At 46.2% G+C, this 20,792-nt stretch overlaps 1 protein-coding gene across 13 annotated transcripts in view; it reads right to left on the minus strand.

Moving 5' to 3' along the window:
- The window catches only part of MICAL2 (microtubule associated monooxygenase, calponin and LIM domain containing 2), a 249,879-nt gene that overhangs the window by 191,913 nt on the left and 37,174 nt on the right, over positions 1-20,792 (minus strand). For all 13 annotated transcript variants that reach the window (XM_017881588.1, XM_017881586.1, XM_017881587.1 and 10 more), the window contains exon 3: positions 7,006-7,346. In XM_017881588.1, the coding sequence (XP_017737077.1) occupies positions 7,006-7,269 (264 nt within the window). In that variant the 5' untranslated portion in view covers positions 7,270-7,346. The remainder of the gene's footprint in view (positions 1-7,005; positions 7,347-20,792) is intronic.

Here is a 20,792-nt window from a genome sequence, read left to right on the forward strand (position 1 = left end):
AGAGCAAGATTCCATCTCAAAAGAAAAACAGAAAAAAGAAATGGTGCTATTGTGCTCTAGCCATAAAATGGGAAACCATTAAAGGCCATGAATAAAAGAGTTAGATCCACACCTACTGAGAAAAAGCAATCTCGAAGATACATTTTTCAGTGAAAAAAGTTCAGAACAAGTGTAGAAAAAATGTTTGTAGATCTTTTTCCCATTAAGAAAATACAGGGGGCAGTGCATGTATCCATATCACACATCCACAAACATGCAGAGATTTTCAGGAAGGTCACACAAGAAATGGGAGAGTACTTGCCTCTAGGAAGGAAAACTGGGGGAATGGAGAAAGGAAACTTCTTCCACACTAAATTTTCTTTCCTTTTTTTTTTTTTTTTTTTTTTTTTTGTAGATCTAGCTCTGGCTTGAAGAGTAGTCAATCAAAAGCCATAGTCTTGATCTTGTCTTTTTGTTATCTCTCCCTACTCTCTTCTTTTTTTTTTTTTTTTTTGAGACAGAGATCCTGCTCTGTTGCCCAGGCCTAGAAGTGCTGTGGGCAAGAATCATAGCTCACTGCCGCCTTGACCTCCTGGGTTCAAGCGATCCTCCCACCTCAGCCTCCCACATAGCTGGGACCACAGCATGGTGGGGCGCACCACACTCAGCTAATGAAAATACATCGTTTTCTAGAGACATGGTCTCACTGTGTTCATCCCACTTGCTCGGTCTCACCCTATATTTTCTTATCCTACTTGAGTTATTTTTTATCATGAGCAGGCATTTTTTTTCAAAGAAACCTTTTCTTTTTCTTATAAAGAAAAAATATATATAAAGAAATATATATGGAAATATATAGATAAGTATGGGGGCAGAAATATATGTTTATATTTAAATAAATATATATGTGTATATATAAATAAATAGATATGTGTATAGTGTGTGTGTGGTGTTGTGTGTGTGGTGGGTGTGTGGTATGTATGTATGTATATGTGTGTATAAGTGCATGTGTATGTATGTGTGTGGTGTGTGTATGTATGTATGGTGTGTGTGGGGTATGTGTGTATGTGTGTATGGTTTGTGGTGTGTGTAGTATGTGTGTGTATGTGTGTATTTGTATATACATGTGTGAATTTGTATATATGTGTGTATGTGTGTGTGGTATGTATGTGTATGGTGTGTGGCGTGTGTGTATGTATGTGTGTGATGTATATGTGTGTATTTGTGTATATATGTGTGTGTGGTGTGTATGTGTGTGTGTGACTAAGTGTATGCGTGTGTGGTGTATGTGTGCAAAGGGGGTGTGTGTGTATTTGCTGTAGAGACCAGGTCTCACTATGTCGCCCAATTTGGTTTCGAACTCCTGGCCTTGAGCATTCCTCCTATCTTAGCCTCCCAAAGTGCTGGGGTTACAGGCGTGAACCATCCCACCTGGCCTAGTTTTTTCATAAAAAGACAAAAAATTCTTTATTAGAAATATATTTACAAAGTGAACTCAGTAAACCCGGATTAACCACTTCCTATGAAGACAGCTAAAAAGGAAAGTTTTTTCCTTCTCCATACAACATTGCTGTGAATTGGATTTCCTCAAGCTCACATACAATGCCCAACGCACACACTCATGCAAACCCCACACACTCCATGTGCAGCTGTGGTAACAAATGCAGACATTGGTACAACCTGACTGGCAATCCAGGCTCAGAAATGTGTTCAATGTTGCAGGGCCGGCAGTCTACTGTCAGGTAAGCAGATAAATCCAGAGTTCATCTAAGCTTTTTCTTCAACTTGCACAGTTTCACACCCCAGAGACCATCTTCTGCTTTATCGGTTATGACTGGAACTGCCAGTATCAGGCAAAGTGGCCCTTGAAGTGTCTGAGCCAGGGAAGCCATGACGGATGACTTCAGAGGTTGGGAATGTCAGACAGGTTTATCCAGGCCAAGGGGTAGCCGTCTTTGCTCCCGGTGTCACCGCTTCTACCCCTAACACCCTCGCACCCTGCTCCGCTGCCTCCCTGCATGATCTGTGGAGGAAGCTGGGGACCATAGGACCGTCTGACCCTCGAGCACAAACCGGGGCCTGGGCTACACACAGGGGAGGGGCCCAGGAGCAAAAGGTGTGTGGTGACCCTGTTGGATACTCATAAAATACAATCACATTCTTCCAAAAAGATAACACAAGAGTTTTCATTACATAGGCTGGCCCGATTCCTGCTGGTGACAAGAGTCCATGAGTCATTTCCTGCGAGTTTTTATGGCAACAATGTACAAATACCCTCTGGTCTGTAATGGTACCTGTGACTACTGAGCAATCCTGTGAGGAGTGGTGGAAAGAACCCTGGACAGGACTGGGAATCAGAGGCTCACTGTTAACAGATTCCCAGGTCCTCTGTTTGAATACCAGACCTTCTGTTCACAGCCTGGACCAGGAGGTGTTTTTCTCCAGCCTTTCCTACCATCCATCCACTCTGTGCTCTCCGGCTTTCACCCTTCCCCCAAACCCCATACACGCCTCCTTTCCCATTACAGAGCAACACACTCTCCCTAGAATATATGCACTCCCTCTAGCTGTTTCCTCAGTTCTACACGGCAAACTCCTACTCATTTGCCAAGTCCCACATCAAACCTCCTCTTCCAGGAAGCATTCTCAGACTACCCCCGTCATAATCAGTCATTTGCTTTTCTATACTCCTGCAGACCAATGTACAGACCTCTCTCTTAGCTCTTAAGATATTAATGATAATAAGGGCTAAATGTTTACTGATCACTTATCACAATGCTACACAGCCTTCTACACTTTACAAAGGTTACCTTATTTAACCCTCATGGTAACTCCATGAAGTAGCTACTCTTATTATCCTCATTTTACAGAGAATGCTACTAAGGACCAGAGATATTAAGTAATTTGACCAAGGCCACAGAGCTATTAGATACCTAGACAAATGCCTGGCACATAGTAGTTGCTCAATAGTCACCTGATGAATGATTAATAAGTAAATACAGAAATAATTACCTATGTGTCTTTACAGAAAGCTCAAGTAAGAACCACATCTTATTCATCTTCCAAACTATCCTGTCTGTCAAATGCCTGGTAAGGTGTATGGCACTGGAAACACCTGCTAATGAGCAAATAAAAGAATATAAGGGTAAACCAGTAAATAGAGCTCAAATCCCAGTAATGCCACTATCTTCAGCTTTCTGGACCCTGGTTTGTGGCCTGTTAAATGCAGAGCTTGCACATAACACCTGCTCAAGTTCCTTCTAGCATTAAAGATTTATATATAAAAATAACCAGAGTCCAAAATTTTGTGATTATAGCATTTCCCACACCAAATTACATATTGCAGGTTCTTCTGGGTTGTTTTCCTCAGGAACACTACTCAGTTGGGTGTGACATTTGAGTCCGGTGGTACCCTAATACACAAGTCAGTATCAATCCTGAAAGAGTTCATTTGGCTTGATCCTCAGCTCACCCTCATTCTTATCCAAACATAGTCATGCTGAGGGAAAGAATTATTAATATTCAGTGCCAATAAAACCCTCATAAATAATAATCAACAATAAACAATAATCCCAAGTGAGATTTTGTAACTGGCACCTGAGCCATTGCTCTAGAGAACTTTCAGGCCACTCTCCTTGTCCCCTGGCACCTCCACTAGAGCCCTTCCCTCTTCCCCAGTCTCTCACTGCTGTGACATGCACATGTGTACACATACACACACACACACACTCACTGGTGGCATGGAGGCAGGAGCATGGTGCTCAGTATATGACAGGGGCTGATAAATGCTTGTGAAATGCTTAAGCCCAGACCCACTCCAGGTGGTGCTGAGACGCATCCACATCAGCACAAAGGTCGGGGTTCTGACTGAATTACATTTATTCCTGCTCTGCTTATGGCTAACCGGGAGCTTGGCTTTATGCCTGGTACCTGACAAAACTGTGTCATCTGGCTTAGCATTGATGATGAGCCACATGTATGCAAATGCCAGCATTTCTTCCTTGACTAATGCTCAGCATAAACCATGACACCAAAGGATGCCTGAACATGGTATGTGAGCAAGACAGTGTCTGTTCATGTTGGAAGAGGTGAGGACCCCTGTTCTGTGTTTTGACTCACAACAAGGAGTATAAGCACCGGCCTCATGGAGCTGGCCATTAAACACCCACACATGAATGTGATATGCAAGGAGCCTATATCATGGCCAGAATACAAATCAATAGTCACTGTAGAGGACACCCATTTTTTGTGTGATTTTTTTCCTTTCTTCTTTCTTTCCTTTCTTTCTTTCTTTTTTTTTTTTTTCTTTTTTTGAGATGGAGTCTCGCTCTGTCACCCAGGCTGGAGTGCAGTGGTGTGATCTCAGCTCACTGCAACCTCTGCCTTTTGGGTTCAAGTGAGTCTCCTGTCTCAGCTTCCTGAGTAGCTGGGACTACAGGCACCCGCCACCACACCTTTGTATTTTTAGTAGAGATGGGGTTTCACCATGTTGGCCAGGCTGATCTCGAACTCGTGACCTCAAGTGATCCACCTGCCTTGGCCTCCCAACGTGTTGGGATTACAGGCGTGAGCCACCACGCCCAGTCCAGGGCACCTGTTATTTATCTGTCTCACACTCCCACATCCTTGGGGACCCGCTCTTCCCTCACGTCGATCATGTGATGCCTGAAAGGGCTGCCAATCACAGTAACCAGTTCCCCTGGTTTTGGCCATAATAAATCCGGAGGTGGGCCAATCAGAATCCTTCTCAATGGTTTTTTTTTTTTTTTCAATATTGACCTGGAAGAGACAGATTCCAGCCTTTTGGAATGGAGCTATAAAGATGTACAGGAGAGGCTTCAAACACGGAGAAAAATGTGTTTGCAAGAGGGAAGCATGGAGCCAATAGAGAGCAAAGCATCCAAGCATCCAAGTTAAGGCCCCGACTTAAAGTGTCTGGACCTTCCTGTTAATATGAGTCAATGATTTCCCCGTTCTTTATGGTAATTTTGAGCGGTGTTTCTGAAAAGCACAGCTCAAGTAGCCTAACACAGTCAGAGTTCACACTTACAATGCATTCTCAAATGTATCTTCCACTCCTCAGCATTCAGGCGGTTTTTATGAGATGGGTTATCTCACATGTGAAAAATGTCCTTGTTCCTCCTCACAAGAAAGGCATAAAAAATCCTGGGCAAGAGGCACCTTACCCAGCATCCCTAACAAAAGGTGCTTTCTTTCCCTTTGTATCTCAGAAGCCAGTGGTGACCTGCCAACCACAAGATGTGATGACTGTTCTATTTCAAGCTACCAAAGCTTGTAAAATAGAGGCTGGCCACACTGGGTAGGTAACCAGCTAGTACATTTTGGAAGAAGGGTCTCCTCTTGGTGGTCAGCCCTCCATTCCATCGCTGTACTCACTGACTCCCTGTGACAATCTGTCTTCAGATCACCAAGAGGGTCCCTCAGCAGCCACAGCATGTTGGGTATATGGGGCAATAGCATTCCCTAATAAAACCAGAGCTCGGAAAACCCTCTGTGAGAGAACATAGTGCAACTGGGCCACCTGACTTTTATGGGACTTTTAAAAAACAGAAGCCACCATATACAATTACTAAGAGGGGTGACACTTTGGAAGCTAAAAGCTTCCCCTCCTTTAAATCTGAAGAGCCACCCAGTGAACTCTGAACTATGAAACCACAACAACGAGGAAGGGAGGCACTGGGCAGGAGTAGCACCCAGGACACTGGTCTCACCTTCTCCTCCCCCTTCCTTTTCCCTACCTCCCCCATCTCTTTTGCCTAGCTGGAGCATGGCAGATTATGGGCAGGTACTGCCTGGATGGCTAGCCTGCTCTGGACTGAGGCGACTGGTCTGTTTCAACCTGATGGAATGCTCTTCCTATGTCCAGCAGTGTCAGTGTGCCCCAGGCTCACAGGAGCTTGGCAGCTGTCTCCCCTGGGGCAGTGGAAAGCAGCATATCCCATGGTGGACTCAACAGCTTCTCATCACCAAAACAAAAACACAACAGTCCCGATTGCCATGGAGAGTTCAATCCTCTTGTCCTGGGATTGGCACCAACTGGAATTCCTAGGGTTCTAGCTGAGCTACCTCCTGTGAGGTCTAAATACAGCACATTCGATTTTAACCTAAACACACAGCCTGAACCAGTGCTCAGGGCTGATAGCCCCCAACGGCCACCAGGGAAGTCAGCTGAGAAGCCTGCACTCTCAGCTGCCCATCTGGTGGTGGGCATTTCACAAATGTCAGAGAAAGGTTGTGATAGTGAGCCTATGTTCGCCGATGCTGTCTATGGCCAAATGATGGGGGATGCAATCGGTTAGTGTAGGCTTAACTATGAGTGCGGCCCTAGGTACAGAAATGCATCCTGAGGAAGGGAGTGGGCAGCTGGAGAATGCAGGGGTATCAGGTAGAAGAGAAAGAGACAGGGAGGAAGAGGCAGTAAGGACCCAGACCTATTTCTTAGCCAATTAATTCAAAACCAGGGGATCTTTCTAAAATGTCCACACCCAGGGAAACACAACTCTCTAACTATGCCTCTCCCTGAGATTTAGGACTTAGGCCCTAGAATCAGACGGACCAAGATTGCCCTCTAGTTGTGTGACCTTGGGCACAACTGACTTCTCAATTTCCCCATCTCTAAAATGGCCTGAAGGACTACTGGAGCTGTTCATGGAAATCATGGCCATAAAGTACCTTGTACCTAGAAGCTGCTCAATAAATAGCAGCTACCAGAAGTAGTAGTAGTGGCAGCAGGAATAATAGAAGTGGGGGTAATATCAAGCATTGGCTTCTCTCCCTCAACTTTGCCTCTGGCTTCCCTCCCTTGGAGACAGCACGAGTGGAGGGAACCTCCCAGCCAGGAAAAGCTGATGCTTCGAGACAAAGGAAACCTTTACCAGAGGAAAACAATGCAACATCACACCCACACCCAAGAACCTTAGAGTGCCAAATGGCAACAGCTTCCTAACCTCCTAAATGTCAACCCACATGCCCTGCAAAGGTAAGACTAGGAGAGTTTATCCTTACCTTGGTGTTCGTGCACGACTTCCCTCGCTTATACTCCTTGTGGGAACCACGCTTATCCAATTTGTACCACAAGGCTTTGGCTTTCCAGGTGGTCACCTTGGACTTGAGCTTGGAATAAAAATTTCTGTGGTCCAGAGGGTCTAGGTCCAGGTGTCGTGTAAGGATGTTGAAGGCCTGGAGGGTACCTTTGCACGTGGATGCCTGGACAAAGTTCTCAAAAACCTGCCCCGCCTGGGCCTGCTTCTCATCCTCGTTTTCCCCCATGGTTCAGGAGTCGTGTGTGGCAGTGGTGTGGCAAGGACACAGGCGAACAGCATGAAGTATCTGGAGAAACGTCACACCTGCAACAGTAGGAGGAGGCAGAGGTCAGCTTTGGACAATGAGGGTAGGGTGGGGGATGGGTGCTGAGAAGTAAAAATACAATTTCTTTAAGACATTCAAATATTAATCATACTATTTAGTGTTCAATACTAAACATAAACATTTATAAAAGATATAGAATTGTGCCTTTTGGCCTGTCAATGTGGCATTGCGGGTAATCTCTCCCCTATACTCTACTCCTCTCGCTGGCTGAAAAGTACCACACACTGCACAAGGCGATGCCCTGGCTAATGACAATAGTACCTGGTCAGTCTTGCTCTGAGTCAAGTGGTTCTGCAGTTACTAGGAAAAGGGAAAAACTCCCAGAAAAGTACCCTAGATATAGCGCCATTGAAAGTCTATCATTCTTGGTGCTGCAAGTTGGTTGGCTGATGTGAATATAACCCAGCCACAATTCGCTAATGCACAGACAGAAAAAACTCCAAAGAACATCTCTCTAGATTTCATGACTGCCCACCTCTCCTTAGACACCCAGCTTTAAAGTCTTTCTTCCTTAGTTACCAGAGGGCAGGGCTTTCCACTACACACATGACAGTATCTTCTCAAAATTTCTGCTCCTGGTATCGCTGGAAGCACACCATCTACCTCAGTCAGACTCACAGACAGACAGAGACACGTGGACCTCCTCCGCCTGTGCAAACGGGGCCTGTACTTTGTAAGTCCAGGCTGTGAACTATTTGGAACAAGTGCTTCGGCTGATGGAAGGGAAAAATGCGATGGGTGCTCATTCACATCCCAAAAATAGCTTGCCTGGGCTTTGGCCATGGTCCTTTCTGCACCATTCTAACCTCAGACTTTTCTTAGAAAAGTCACTTAAGTTTCAAAGGAACAAAAATAAAGTAGTGCTGATTTTCCAAAGCACTAGCTGTTTTTCCAGAATCCAAAGCTGGCGCAAGGAGACAAATGTGGAGAAGCTGGGGCTGACCCAGCTGTCAGGAGGGCTGGAGGGGTCTCTGAGCAAGAGGACACAGCAGACCGAGCTCCACCAAAGAGGCCTGCAAGGGGAGGTCAGCAACACACAGAGCACAGGCCTCACGGCAGCTCTGCGCTCCCCAGAGGGGCAGTGTTTATCGTGGACAAGTTCGAATAGTGGGAAGGTTTTATGATACCAAAAGCAGAGAATGGTGTTTATCTTCCTCCTTAATCTCTTACTTATTCACTCGGCAACAATTTTTGGTGCGTTAGCAAGAGTTGGGCACCACTCAAAGGGCTGGGAATATGTAGGCTCAGGCCCTGCCCACAGGGGAAGATGGATTACAAGACCACAGGCAAGTGCTTGTGGAATATGAACCAAGGGCATAGAAACCCAGAGCAGGCGGTGTCCAACAGAGCCTTGAGGAGTCCAGAGGGGCCGCAAAAGGGAAGTGTCAAAAGGGTCCCGGGAGGCACTCAGTAGATGTGGTAATGCACGCTGCATCCCCCACAGGAGGCAGATTTGTACCTGGGGAAATGTACCAGTTTAGAAAATAGTTTTGTAAATCAGTTCTCCAAGTTGCCAACTCCTCCTTGTCTAAAGTCTAGTAAAATTTATTTTACTAGAAGACTGGGCAGTGGACATTCCAGGCCATGGAAATACCCACACAGGGATGTGAGTGTGGAAAGAACAGGAGAGTGGTAGAATGACAGCATGTTCAAGGTTCAGGATTTGTGAGGACATGTGGTGGGGATATCCAGCGCACATGGTGGCAGATGTCCCCTCCAGGCCAAGGAAGGGGCCTGGCCTCTCCAGTGGGTGGTGAGGCGCAGGAGACGGAGCAGCAGGAAGAGACAAGTCTTTGGGAAGATGAGAGGGCAGCAGCAGACTGGAGGAGGAGGCTGGAGGCGAAGAGGCAGCTAAGGGGCTGTCCAGGCAGCAATGAGAAGAGGAGCTGGAAGAGAAGGGGGAAGAACAGCACATGCAAAGGAGCATAGGAGCCCACTGGGCACCACCTGCCAGGAGGAGCCTGTGGGGCAGGCAAGGTCTCAGACACTGGATGCCCAGACTTGGGGGTGAGGGGGTCCTAGGGCTCTACACTCCCTTCCCTCTTTCCCGGAGAGCTGCTGAGGTGCCTGGCACGGAGCTTGGCTGAAGGGAGACTAGCACTCATTCCCTGCTCAGGCCTAGCCAGCTTCCCTGCCCTACCCAGGCTGGTTCCTCCATGAGGCCTTACCCAGTGACCTCGGTCTACGACACTCAACAACTTCAGTAGACTGAGAAAGCGGGCTCTGTGCCCTGCCTGGCGCGACGAGCATGGATTCCTTCACAGATGCTCTCTGGGCTCTGTGAGCGTCCACTCTGCTCACTTGGACATGACTCACATAAACACTGCCTCCTACTGTGTCTCCACTTTCCCCATGTGCAATGCTTGCCACCCAGAGAGCATAAACAGAAGGCGGGACTCATTTGCTTTGCAGAGCGTATTCACAGTCTCAGTCTTTATCTATCTTTGGAACCACTTCTGTGCCCAGCATTGAACAAAGGCTGCAGTGGCTGGCCAACAAACACAAGGCTATTTGAACTTGCCTGCTACACTACAGTCTTTTCTGAGGACAGGCAAGCGGTACAGAGAAAACTGTAAGGCTTCAGAGCTATTGCCTCACATAAGCCACTTCTGATTCTCAGTTTCCCTACTGTAACAGACAAATTATAATCTCATCCTTGCAGGGTAGCTGTGAAAGGCAAGAAATGTGGATGATGGCAGAGCCGGGTCCCGGGAGGCACTCAGTAGATGTGGTAATGCATGCTGCATCCCCCACAGGAGGCAGATTTGTACCTGGGGAAATGTACCAGTTTAGAAAATAGTTTTGTAAATCAGTTCTCCAAGTTGCCAACTCCTCCTTGTCTAAAATTATGAACAGTTTAGAGGCATCAAGTCAAACAATAATTTACAAACTGGAAGAAGCTGTCTCCTCTGCACCCCAATGGCCACCCCTCCTCCTCCAGAAGAAGAATGAACAACTTCGTCTTCGGGTTCCAGTGGAAAAAGAGCTAAAGGTGGTGCTGGTGCTGAGGGCTAGATAGGCGTGGGAACTCCAGGAACCAGTCCTTATCTAGAGTGAGAGAAGGGGAGGTGGAGGGAGATGATGGTTCGACAGGAGAAGATAAGCGCAGCTTGGATGTGTAGCCCAGCAGCCCGTACCAGGCTCAGACTTGCCACCCTGGATCTAAACACCCGTCTCACTCTTTACAACTGGCTTTGCAAGTTAGGTCATAGACCTTAAAAATGACTCTCAACACCCATGGCGGGTAGCTTTCCTCATGGGATTAACATCAGAATATTTCGAGTCAGGGCAGCCTGAGTGTGAATCTGCTCTCAAGCACTTGCTAGTTGTGTGACCCTAGGCAGGTTGTCTCATCCATCTTGGCCTCAGTTTTCTCATGTGTGAAATAGGGATAACACAGGCTTCCCTCAGTATCCATGGGAGACTGGTTTCAGGATCCCATGCAGATACCAAAATCCATAGATGCTCAAGTCCCTTATATAAAATGATGTCATGTTTGCATATAACTTACACACATTCTCTCTTATACTTTAAATCATCTCTAGATTACTTGTAATACCTAATAGAAGTTCTATGTAAATAATTGCCTTGCATTGTTTAGGAAATAATGACAAGAAAAAAGTCTGTACGTATTCAGTACAGATGAACCATCTTTTTTTTTTTTTTTTTTTTTCCCTGAATATTTTCAATCCACAATTGGTTGTATCTGTGATGTGCGACCAATGGATATAGAGGACCACCTGTTCTCACTTCATAGAGCTCTAAGGAATCAGTGAGATCACATATGCAATAACCAATACTCATTATGATTCTTCAAACAGCCCAAACATCATCATATCAAAAGGAAAGGCAAAAAAAAAACATCATTCAAGACTACTGAGACTAGCTTTCTGGGTCAAGGAGTTATATATAGGTTGAGTATCCCTTATCTAAAATGCTTGGGACCAGAAGAGTTTTGGATTTCTATTTTCTTTCTTTGTTTTTCAAATATGTCCATCATACTCACTTGATTGAACATCCCAAATCCCAAAAATCCAAAATCCAGAAGACTCCAATGAACACTTCCTTAGAGCGTCATGTCAGCACTCAAAAAGCTTCAAATTTTGGAGCATTCCAGATTTCAGTTTAGGTATAGTCAACCTGTATACTTTAAAACTAGAGGACAAAGGCCTTCCATTTAGAAGATCTGAGTTCAAACTCACTTCCTCTCTGTGTAGACTCGGACAAATCATTTATCTTTTGGGTTTTAGTTTCCCGTGTATAACTAGGGAACCTCATAGAAAGTAGTTTTGGTAATGAACTGAAAACATACAGAATTCAGGATAGTGTTGGGAATGAACTGGGAAGGGCTGACCTAGCACTTAGAAGGACTCAGTGAGTCTGAGCTTCAGGTCTTTCTTCCAGAGAACTGGGGTGCAAAACCTTTGGTGGCTATCCTTCCCCTCACCCCAAAAGAAGGTAGTCAGGAATTTTTTTTAAATCAGAGGACCCTAGATAACTAGCTCTTATTAAAGTTTTCCTTGTTAACCACCACCCAGCTGTTGTCTTTTTGAGGTTTGATGTGCAACAGAAATAAAACCAACTAGACAGAAATATAAGGGTTTCTGTATTTTCTGGGAAGAAACAAGAAGTGATGCTTTAAGTTTCCAAGAATAGCCTTGAAGCAATTTGGTTTTTGCCAAGTGGAGTCTCTTATTTGTGGTTCTTCTGCTCCCCTGCCTATGTGACTTCATGAGTCACAAAGCCATTTCCTTTCCCTGCCTCTAGCTGCTAAAAATTAAAATTTAGGGCCTCAGATTGCAGGCAACAACATTGGTAATGGGCTAACCCCACTAAATCTGAGAGTCAAGCTCAAGGTTTATGTAGAGTCCCTGAGCACCTCTCCAAATGAGAGGAGGGGCCTCCCCATCCCGGTCTGCGGGTGCCTCAAAGTTAGGACTCCCACGCTTCCTGCCTTCCCTGAGCCTCTTCTCCCAAATGGCATATCAGACAGTGCAACCAGGCTTTCGATAAATGATGGAATTTATACAAACTTAAGGAGAGATGGGGGTGGACACTAGGCAGAACCTTCCCACAAAGCAGCAGTTTGGCCCAGGAGAAAAGCTCATTCTTCAACCCACCCTTGAGGCTCACAGACAAAATCTGTTTCAAGGTCGATGCAATCTAAACACAAAACCCTCTTGCCATATATACTGCCAAGCAGCCCTGTTCAAACTTTCCCTCTCCAAGCTCTATATCACTAAGGAGCTCTGGAGCAAGGCCCAAGTTTCTTGACAACGAAGTGGGGTGTTCACCCCACACTCACAGGGTGCTCAGGAAACAAAAAGCTCCAGTTTTAACTCTCGCACACAGAAGACCCTCAGTTATGGCCATCTGAATCCAACACCTGAGATGTGGCAGGAGCCAGCCAGGGGCTCAGCAGTGGGAGATGCCTTCCACACCTGGTGCATCCCCACAGAGCCCACCATGGGCAGGAACACCTGACTCCCAGGTGGGGCTGACAGACCCTATCTTCCCACTTGACCCAGGAAGGGCTGGCTTTCCACCTACCGGGGCACTAGGCACCCAATTTGACCAAAAGGAGCACTTTCAGGGTTGGGAAGGGACTGAGAGGGCTACCTTGTCTTCCTGGTAATCTCCTTCCATCCAGGTGTCCCCATCCTTGACTCGGTCACTTCCACAAATAGAGGAGTGTGTACTGCCTCCTGGGGCTGCCTGCTCCACCCTTGCCTCCTCTGGAAGACAGCCTCAGTGAGATAATTCTTCTTAGTCATTCCCCAGAGAGATAAGTTCCACTTCTCCAAAGCTTTCTCTACTACTCCTGAGTGTTGCCTTGAGATCACCTCCAGGAAGCCAAGCCCCTTTCCATGCGCAGTGAAGGCACACATGGAGAGTCCTCTTATACATGCTGTCTGAAACCCCTCCTAGGAAAGACCAATGAAAGAGCACCCAAGAGACTCACCATGAAGCTCAACCAAGTTTCCAGGAGGTAGCAAGGGCCCAAACCTTCCCTCTTTTGCCACTTAGCCCCAGGGTGGGAGTGCTGGGGAGAGATCCCAGGTCCACTGCAGGCCCTGGCCTTCTATGCCTGCTCCTTCGCTGAGAACCCAAGTTCTTTGGCTCTTGCCCTTCTGGCCTCAGCCCTCTTCCCCACTTGTTTTCAATGGTTAGTGGACTCCACTGGTCTAGCTTGAAGGGGCCTCATACATTTCCCCCTTCCTCACCTCATCCATTGCTTCTTATAGCCACTCAACAGTACCAGGCCCTGGGAAGTCCCAATGAGGCAGTGCCCACCCTCCAGGCCTCCCCTCCTGGCATCAAGAAACACCTGTATGCTGACCAGTCACAGTGCTTGGAATGGCAGAAGGAAGCCAATGTCATCAGGGCCCAGTACCAGCCAGGCACTCTCACCAGTGTTAACCTAAGGAATCCTCGCAACACGTCTATGTGGACGTGGGGGAGGTATGACTTTTTTCTTTCTTTTTTCATTTTATTCTGTAAAAGCAAAGGTCTTAAAAAGAGAGAGAAATAATTGCAGAACTTGCCTATCTTCCTTTTCTGTAATGCAACTATGTTTGCTATGTGTGATTATTTCATGTATGTATATATGTATGCATATGTGTATGTATATATGTGTGTGTATATATGTATGAATGTGTATATATGTGTATGTGTACATGGTAACATGTGTGCATGTTGGTTCGCAGGAGGTGTACACGTGTACACGTATGTGTAATACGTGTGCATGTGTGTATACATGTGGTTGTGTATATAATGGCTATGGTGTGTCACACATGTATGTGTATTCAAGCATGTGTGGCATGTACATGTTGTATTGTGTAGTGTGTGTACATGTATATGTATATAGTGTTGTGTAAATGTACACGTATGTATATATGTGTGTATGTGTTAAGCATTGTGTAGCAATGTTCGCAGGAGTGTATAGTGTGTACACGTATGGTGTATATGTGTGGGCATGTGTGTATATCATGTGTTTTGTGTATGAATATGGGTTATGTGTGCACACATGTATGGTGTATTTCACATGTGTGCATGTACATGTGTATGTGTAGTGTGTGTACATGTATGTGTATGTATATGTGTGTATGTAAATGTACACGTATGTGTGGTGTGTGTGCAAATATATCATATACATATATATCTAAAATTTTCCACAAGGATTTCTAGCCAGCACTCCATATCTTCATCTGTACCACTAAGTCTCTCTTCAAGGACCTTCTAAAACAGGGAAAGCCTTTGAGGTGGAAAGAACTCTGGCCTAGGCATGAGGAGACCTGGGTTCAGGCCCAGCCCACCCCTTGCACTGCCCACGGAGGGACACTGACAGCTGGCACTCACAGCGTACCAGGCCTTTACCACCCTGTCTCATTTCACCACCCTTGTTTGATAGAAGACAGCTTTACAGAGGTGAAAAAATGCCTCCATATCATGCAGGTAGCTAGTGGGGATGCTGTGAAATGAGCCCAGGCCATTTCACTTTGAAATTCATGCTCTTAGCCCAAGTCCATATGAGCCATATATACAGAAATAGTATGGTCTTCCTTTTCTGAAGCTGCTGTGTAAATTAAATCAGTTAACTTCTATTGTCTCTCAAGTTATTCTGGGCTTGGAGAATCTACAAGTATCAAATAAGGCATGGTCTTATAAGTCATGGTACAACCAAACAAGTATCAGGCAGCCCTTTAAAAATAATATTTATAAAAACCATTTAATCCATAGGAAAATGCTTATGCCATAATGCAGAGTGAAAAGAGCAGGATATGGATCCAGGAAGTCAATATAATTTCAACTCCATAAAATAATGTCCAGTGTCTATAGGAGAAGAGAAATAAGCCAGATGTGAACAGTGGTGATGTGTGTGTAGGATCGCATTTCAGACAGCTGTTAGTATACTTTTACTCTATACTTTTCTGTATTTCCCAAAGTTTCTACCAGGAACATGCATGACTTTTACAACCCCTCTTACATACACATTCCAAGGCCAGGAGTCTTCTCTCCCTGACTGGCCATCTTAACAACAGGAGGTGGGCCTCCTGTATCTTATCTTCTCCAGGCCTAACAAGTGCTCAGGGCTGGGTGGAACTCAGGGCCTGGGCCCTTCGTGACTATACAGCACTAGCAATGTGATCTTTCTCCAAAACAGAAAGGGTCATCCTGAATGAAACACTGACATTGTGCTAATTTAAGGAATTAGCTTAAATGTTGACAGGTCAGGGCCAAGTCCCCCAAGGCTGTGTTCCTTCTAGCCACTTCACTCGAGGGACTACAGGGCCCTTGCGTCCAGTGCAGCAGGTGTCTTCCAGAGCCCATGCTCTCCCACCCACATACCAGAACAGAATGGGGAAGGCATTGCCTCCGACTCAAATCTCAGCTGTGCCTGCAGGATCCTCTGCTGGTGAAGTCCCCAAGAAGGAAACCTGTGTACCTGGTTGACAAAATAACATACATCTTACCCCACACGCAGAGCTCATCTTACCACCAAAAACTTTGCAGATGCTTCTGCATGTGACCTGAATCATCTTGATCCCACATTGGGTGCCCAGGAAAACTGTGAACTGCGAATCCCAATTTCTAGGAGGCCAGCCTATCTCAAAACTAACAGTGAGGGGTGCCCACAATAAGCAAATTCATAGAGACAGAAAGTAGAATGGTGGTTACTAGGGCCTGGGGGAAGTGGGGAATGGAGAGTTATTATTAAATAGGTACAGACTCGAGGTCACGAGTTTGAGACCACCTGACCGACATGGTGAAACCCGTCTCCACCAAAAATACAAAAATTAGCCAGGTGTGGTGGCACGTGCGTGTAATTCCAGCTACTGAGGAGGCTGAGGCAAGAGAATCGCTTAAACCTGGGAGGTGGAGGTTGCAGTCAGCCAAGATTGCGCCACTGCACTCCAGCCTGGGTGACAGAGTGAGATTCCATCTCAAAAAAATTAAAAAGAAGTGCCAACTTTCAGTTTATTCTGTGGAAGGACAGTAGTGATGGTTGCATAGCAACATGAATGTACTTAATACCATTAAATCTTACACCTAAAAATAGTTCAAATGGGCCAGGCATAGTGGTTCATGCCTATAATTCCTGCTCTTTGGGAGGCAAAGGTGGAAGGATCGCGTGAGTCCAGGAGTTCAAGACCAGCCTGGGCAACACAGTGAGACTCTGTCTCTACAAAAAACAAAAATTAGCCGGGTGTTGTGGGGTGCGTCTGTGGTCCCACTTGTGGTACTTGGGGAGCTGAGGTGGGAGGATTGCTTGGGCCCAGGAGGTCAAGGCTGCTGTAAGCCATGATCATGCCACTGCACTCCAGCCTGCGTGACTAGAAAAAGAGCCTGCTTCAAAACAAACAAACAAAAGGTTCAAATGATAAATTTTATGTTATGTAAATTTTACCACAAAAACAATAATAAAATGCAAACCAAAAAAACCCCTACCACCACTACCACCATCACCACCTCCTATAAGTGGGAGCTGCCCAAGGCCAGGGAATAGAATCTGTGGTCTAATTAAAAATCTTGCTAACTTTCTGAAATCCTTTTGAGTTAAAATACAATAAACAAATCATTAGGTCAATGAAAGATATTTGCTGTTTTTTATTGGTTCAATGAAATATTTTTTATCTTTTTTTAAAAGTCATCTAGGCTTCTCTCATTCTTTCCAAATCTCATTTGACCTCAGGAAGGCCACCAAAGCTCAGCCTTGCCAAGTTCCCCATTTTTATCTCCTATTCTGTCTTCCCCAGACTCACCACAGGTACACTCCTCCCCAACCACTCGGCACCTGTGAGATATCCTTCAGTACCCCAGGGAAGGTTGGGCACCAGCTCCCTGATCTTAGCTCTCAGGGCCTAGCATACATCGCCCTACCCAGGAAGAACACTCAGATCCTGTGTTCCAACAATTCCTATACAGAGTGGGTGGCACCCTAAATAAGCATACCCATATTGCTCCCACATAAAGCAGATGGGGCCACAGGCACACAAGCACTACTGTCTTGCACACCACATCAGGGATGTAGTCTCTGGTCTAGAACTTTGATTCTTTTTATTCCTTTTTTTTTTTTTTTTTTTGAGGCAGAGTCTCGCTCTGTCACCCAGGTTGGAGTGCAGTGGTGCAATCTTGGCTCCCTGCAACCTCCACCTCTTGGGTTCAAGCGATTCTCCTGCCTCAGCCTCCCAAGTAGCTGGGATTACAGGTGCCTCCCACCAGGCCCGGCTAATTTTATTTTTGTATTTTTAGTAGAGACGGGGTTTCACCATGTTGGCCAGGCTGGTCTCAAACTCCTGACCTCAAGTGATCCACCCTCCTCGGCCTCCCAAAGTGCTGGAATTACAGGCATGAGCCACCACGCCCAGCTAAGACCTTTGATTCATGATACTCTCCTAACCTCATCAAACTCCAAAATGCTAGGATCTATAGATCAAATGAGAACAGCATCTAATCTATCAGTGAAAGCTCAGCTGAGAGGTGTCTTTGGAGCCTTGGTGGGTGTCGTGGAGATGAGCTAGCTCACCACCAGCTGGACTGCTCCTTCCTCCTGGACCCTTGCTTGCAGCTGTGAGCCCAGGTGACCAGGTTCTAAGTCACAGAATCCGAGCAGGAGCGGCGCATGCCTCTTCTAAGACCGACCCATAAGAATCCCCCATAGTGATTTTTCGTGCCTTTTCTACTTCTGCCAGGGCACAAAGACCTTGGAAACTGCGTGTTGAAGATGGTGAGCCACAAGAAGGAAGGGACCCCGTCCCCTGGATGCCTGCATGGGGGAAAGCCCTCTTTGACCAGAACACATGTTTTGGACTTTACATATGTGAGCTATAATGTGCAGTATGTGAAGTCACTGAGAACTGGGAACTTATCTCTTAGGCAGGAAGCATTACCCTAGCTAATACAGTAGGTGTTAGTAGTGGGTATGTCAAATTTGGCCTGGATCAGAAGGTATTCCTTCCCAAAGTGAAGGTCAACCACATGGGAATTAAGATGTCTCTTACCCCACTGTTGCAGGCCAACTTCCAGTAACAACCAGGTCTGTCATTTTACATCTTACCTTCTATTAGTACCTCAGTGTCCTGCAAAAGTTGCCTGACCCCCGGAAATAAGCCTGCCCACCCCTCTACATAGGCACTCACACATATACACCCTATCTTGAAAAAGACATCTTTTCCCTATTTGCAAATAGCATAAGACAGGAGACGGAGACTAGAACAGATAAGCTAGTTAATTTCCTTGGTTTCAGAAACACCCCCGGACACTCAGCTCTTGAGTCCCTGGAAGCCAGTGTGATGTGGTGGAAAGAACATGGGCTTCTGAGTCACTAAGTACTCCTTTGAGCAAGTCATAAACAACATAGAGTTCCTGTGAAAAATAAATGGAGGGGTCTCTCACAGCGCTGGGTCCACAGATGAGCTCAATAAGCATCAGTTCCCGGGAAGCTATGTGGGGATAATTCCTACCACCTCAAGCTCTAGGTAGCCCAAGCCAAACCAAGGCAGAAATTGACGCATTTTCACGTAAAAGGTGAGAGTAGCTCCTCCTCACCTTAACCAACTCTCTGTTATAGTAAGACGGCTAAAAACAGATTTTCCACCAAGTCTTTGCCCAGCACCCTCTTAATGGCACTCTCCAGGGGAACCTTTGTATCTAAATGGCACTATGTCTCCTGACTGGCTGAAATTAGGCCTTTGAGACTTGATACTAGTCTGGAGGACACAGAGGGATGCTGGGGAAGACATATCGAAGTCGCAGCCAAGTGAACTTGAAAAGGATTTCTCTATGCTTGTTCACTGTGTGCATGGCACAGCACCTGGAGCTCAGGACGACTGCAGAGCCGTCCCATCCAGAGCAGCTCACAGTCCAGCTATAGCTGGTGGAGTCTGTCCCCCAAAGATCCCCTGTTTTTTGTGTGCATTTTTTGTTTTTGTTTGTTTTTTTCAGACAGGATCTCACTTTGTTGCCCAGGTTGGAGAGCGGTGGTACGATCACAGCTCACTGCAGCCTTGACCTCCTGGGCCAATCCCCTGTTCAGAAGAACTGCACCATTTGACCTCATTTTTCTCAAATACCCTTAGAAAAAGTTCATTGCTCAACAAAAGTTTATTTTTGTTTCTCTGATTTGTGAATTTATCAATACGAAGTCATTCCCCAAAATGAGCACAAATCCAACCAGTTAGATATATATTTGCTTTTATGGGAGAAAACAAATAGCAACCTTCTTTCTTCCCTCACAGCCTAGGTTTCCTGATAGAATAGTCCAGCCGTGCAATGTGCACTTCCTCACCTCCCACTCATCCATCGAACCACCACAATCTGGTTTCTTCTCACAGGCCACCCGGTGCATCAGGCCAACATCACCACCAACTGCTGCTAAATGCAACTGCCACTTATGGGACCTTATCTTGAGGCCCCATAGAGAGGGCAGACCCCTCTCTAACTGCCCTGAAAATGAAGGTTCTTGTCTTTACTCTCATGGACCACCACACTCCTACAGTTCAACCTGTATCTGTGTCCCCATGTCTCTGCAGGCTGTACTTGCACCATGCAGCTCCCTGCTGCATTTCAGGCCCCTGCGTCACCAACAATTGGACATTCTCCTCTCACTAGCTTTTAGAGACCTCACGTGTGGCCAATTTCCCTTCTAACCCCACCTGTTCCTTCTCCTGCAGCCCCAGCCTCAGTGAGCAACACCATCTTGATTCTGTGGCCAAATCCTTGGAGTCAAATGTCTCTGCCCCTTTTCCCTCATCTTGCAGAGCCAGCCAGTCACCAAGTCCTGCCTCTTCAACAGCCCCATTTGCTGCCTCCCATCCTTCCTAGAAGGGTCAGGTCTCCGCCTGCTGTCACCTGGAACACTCAAAATCTCCTCCTCAATACCTTTCCTGCCTCCAGATTCACCTCCCTCCAATCCACCAGCCTAGTCCTCAAACTGTTGCCAGAGAGATCTTTATTTCAAAAATGTGCACTTGGTCAGGTTCCATTCCTGTTCAAAATCCTTCAACAGCTCCCTGACAATAAGCAGGGTAAAGTCCAAACATCTTAATGAAGCAAAACAAAAACTACCTTCATGATCTAGCCCTAGCCCACCCCTCCAGTCTCTCCTCTCATCACTTTCCCGCCCCCTCATACTCTAGACTCAGGAACCATTTGCAGTTTCCCGATAAACTGCACTCCGACACACTTCCACCCACATGCCTTTGCTGATGCTGATCCCTCTGTCTGGAATGCCTCTATCTGGACTCTGTTCACCTGTGAAAACCCAGTGGTCTTTAGGGCTGAAACATCAAAGGCAGCAGAGTGTCATAGGTCCCAGTTTGGACTCTGGAGTCAGGCAGACTGGTCACCAAACCCAACCCACCATTTACTAGGTGTGTGAGCCTGCAGGAGTTGCCTAACCTCTTTGAACCTCAGTTTCTTCA

This window comes from Rhinopithecus bieti, unplaced genomic scaffold (assembly GCF_001698545.2).
Source record: "Rhinopithecus bieti isolate Rb0 unplaced genomic scaffold, ASM169854v2 scaffold_11944, whole genome shotgun sequence".
NCBI lineage: Eukaryota > Metazoa > Chordata > Mammalia > Primates > Cercopithecidae > Rhinopithecus > Rhinopithecus bieti.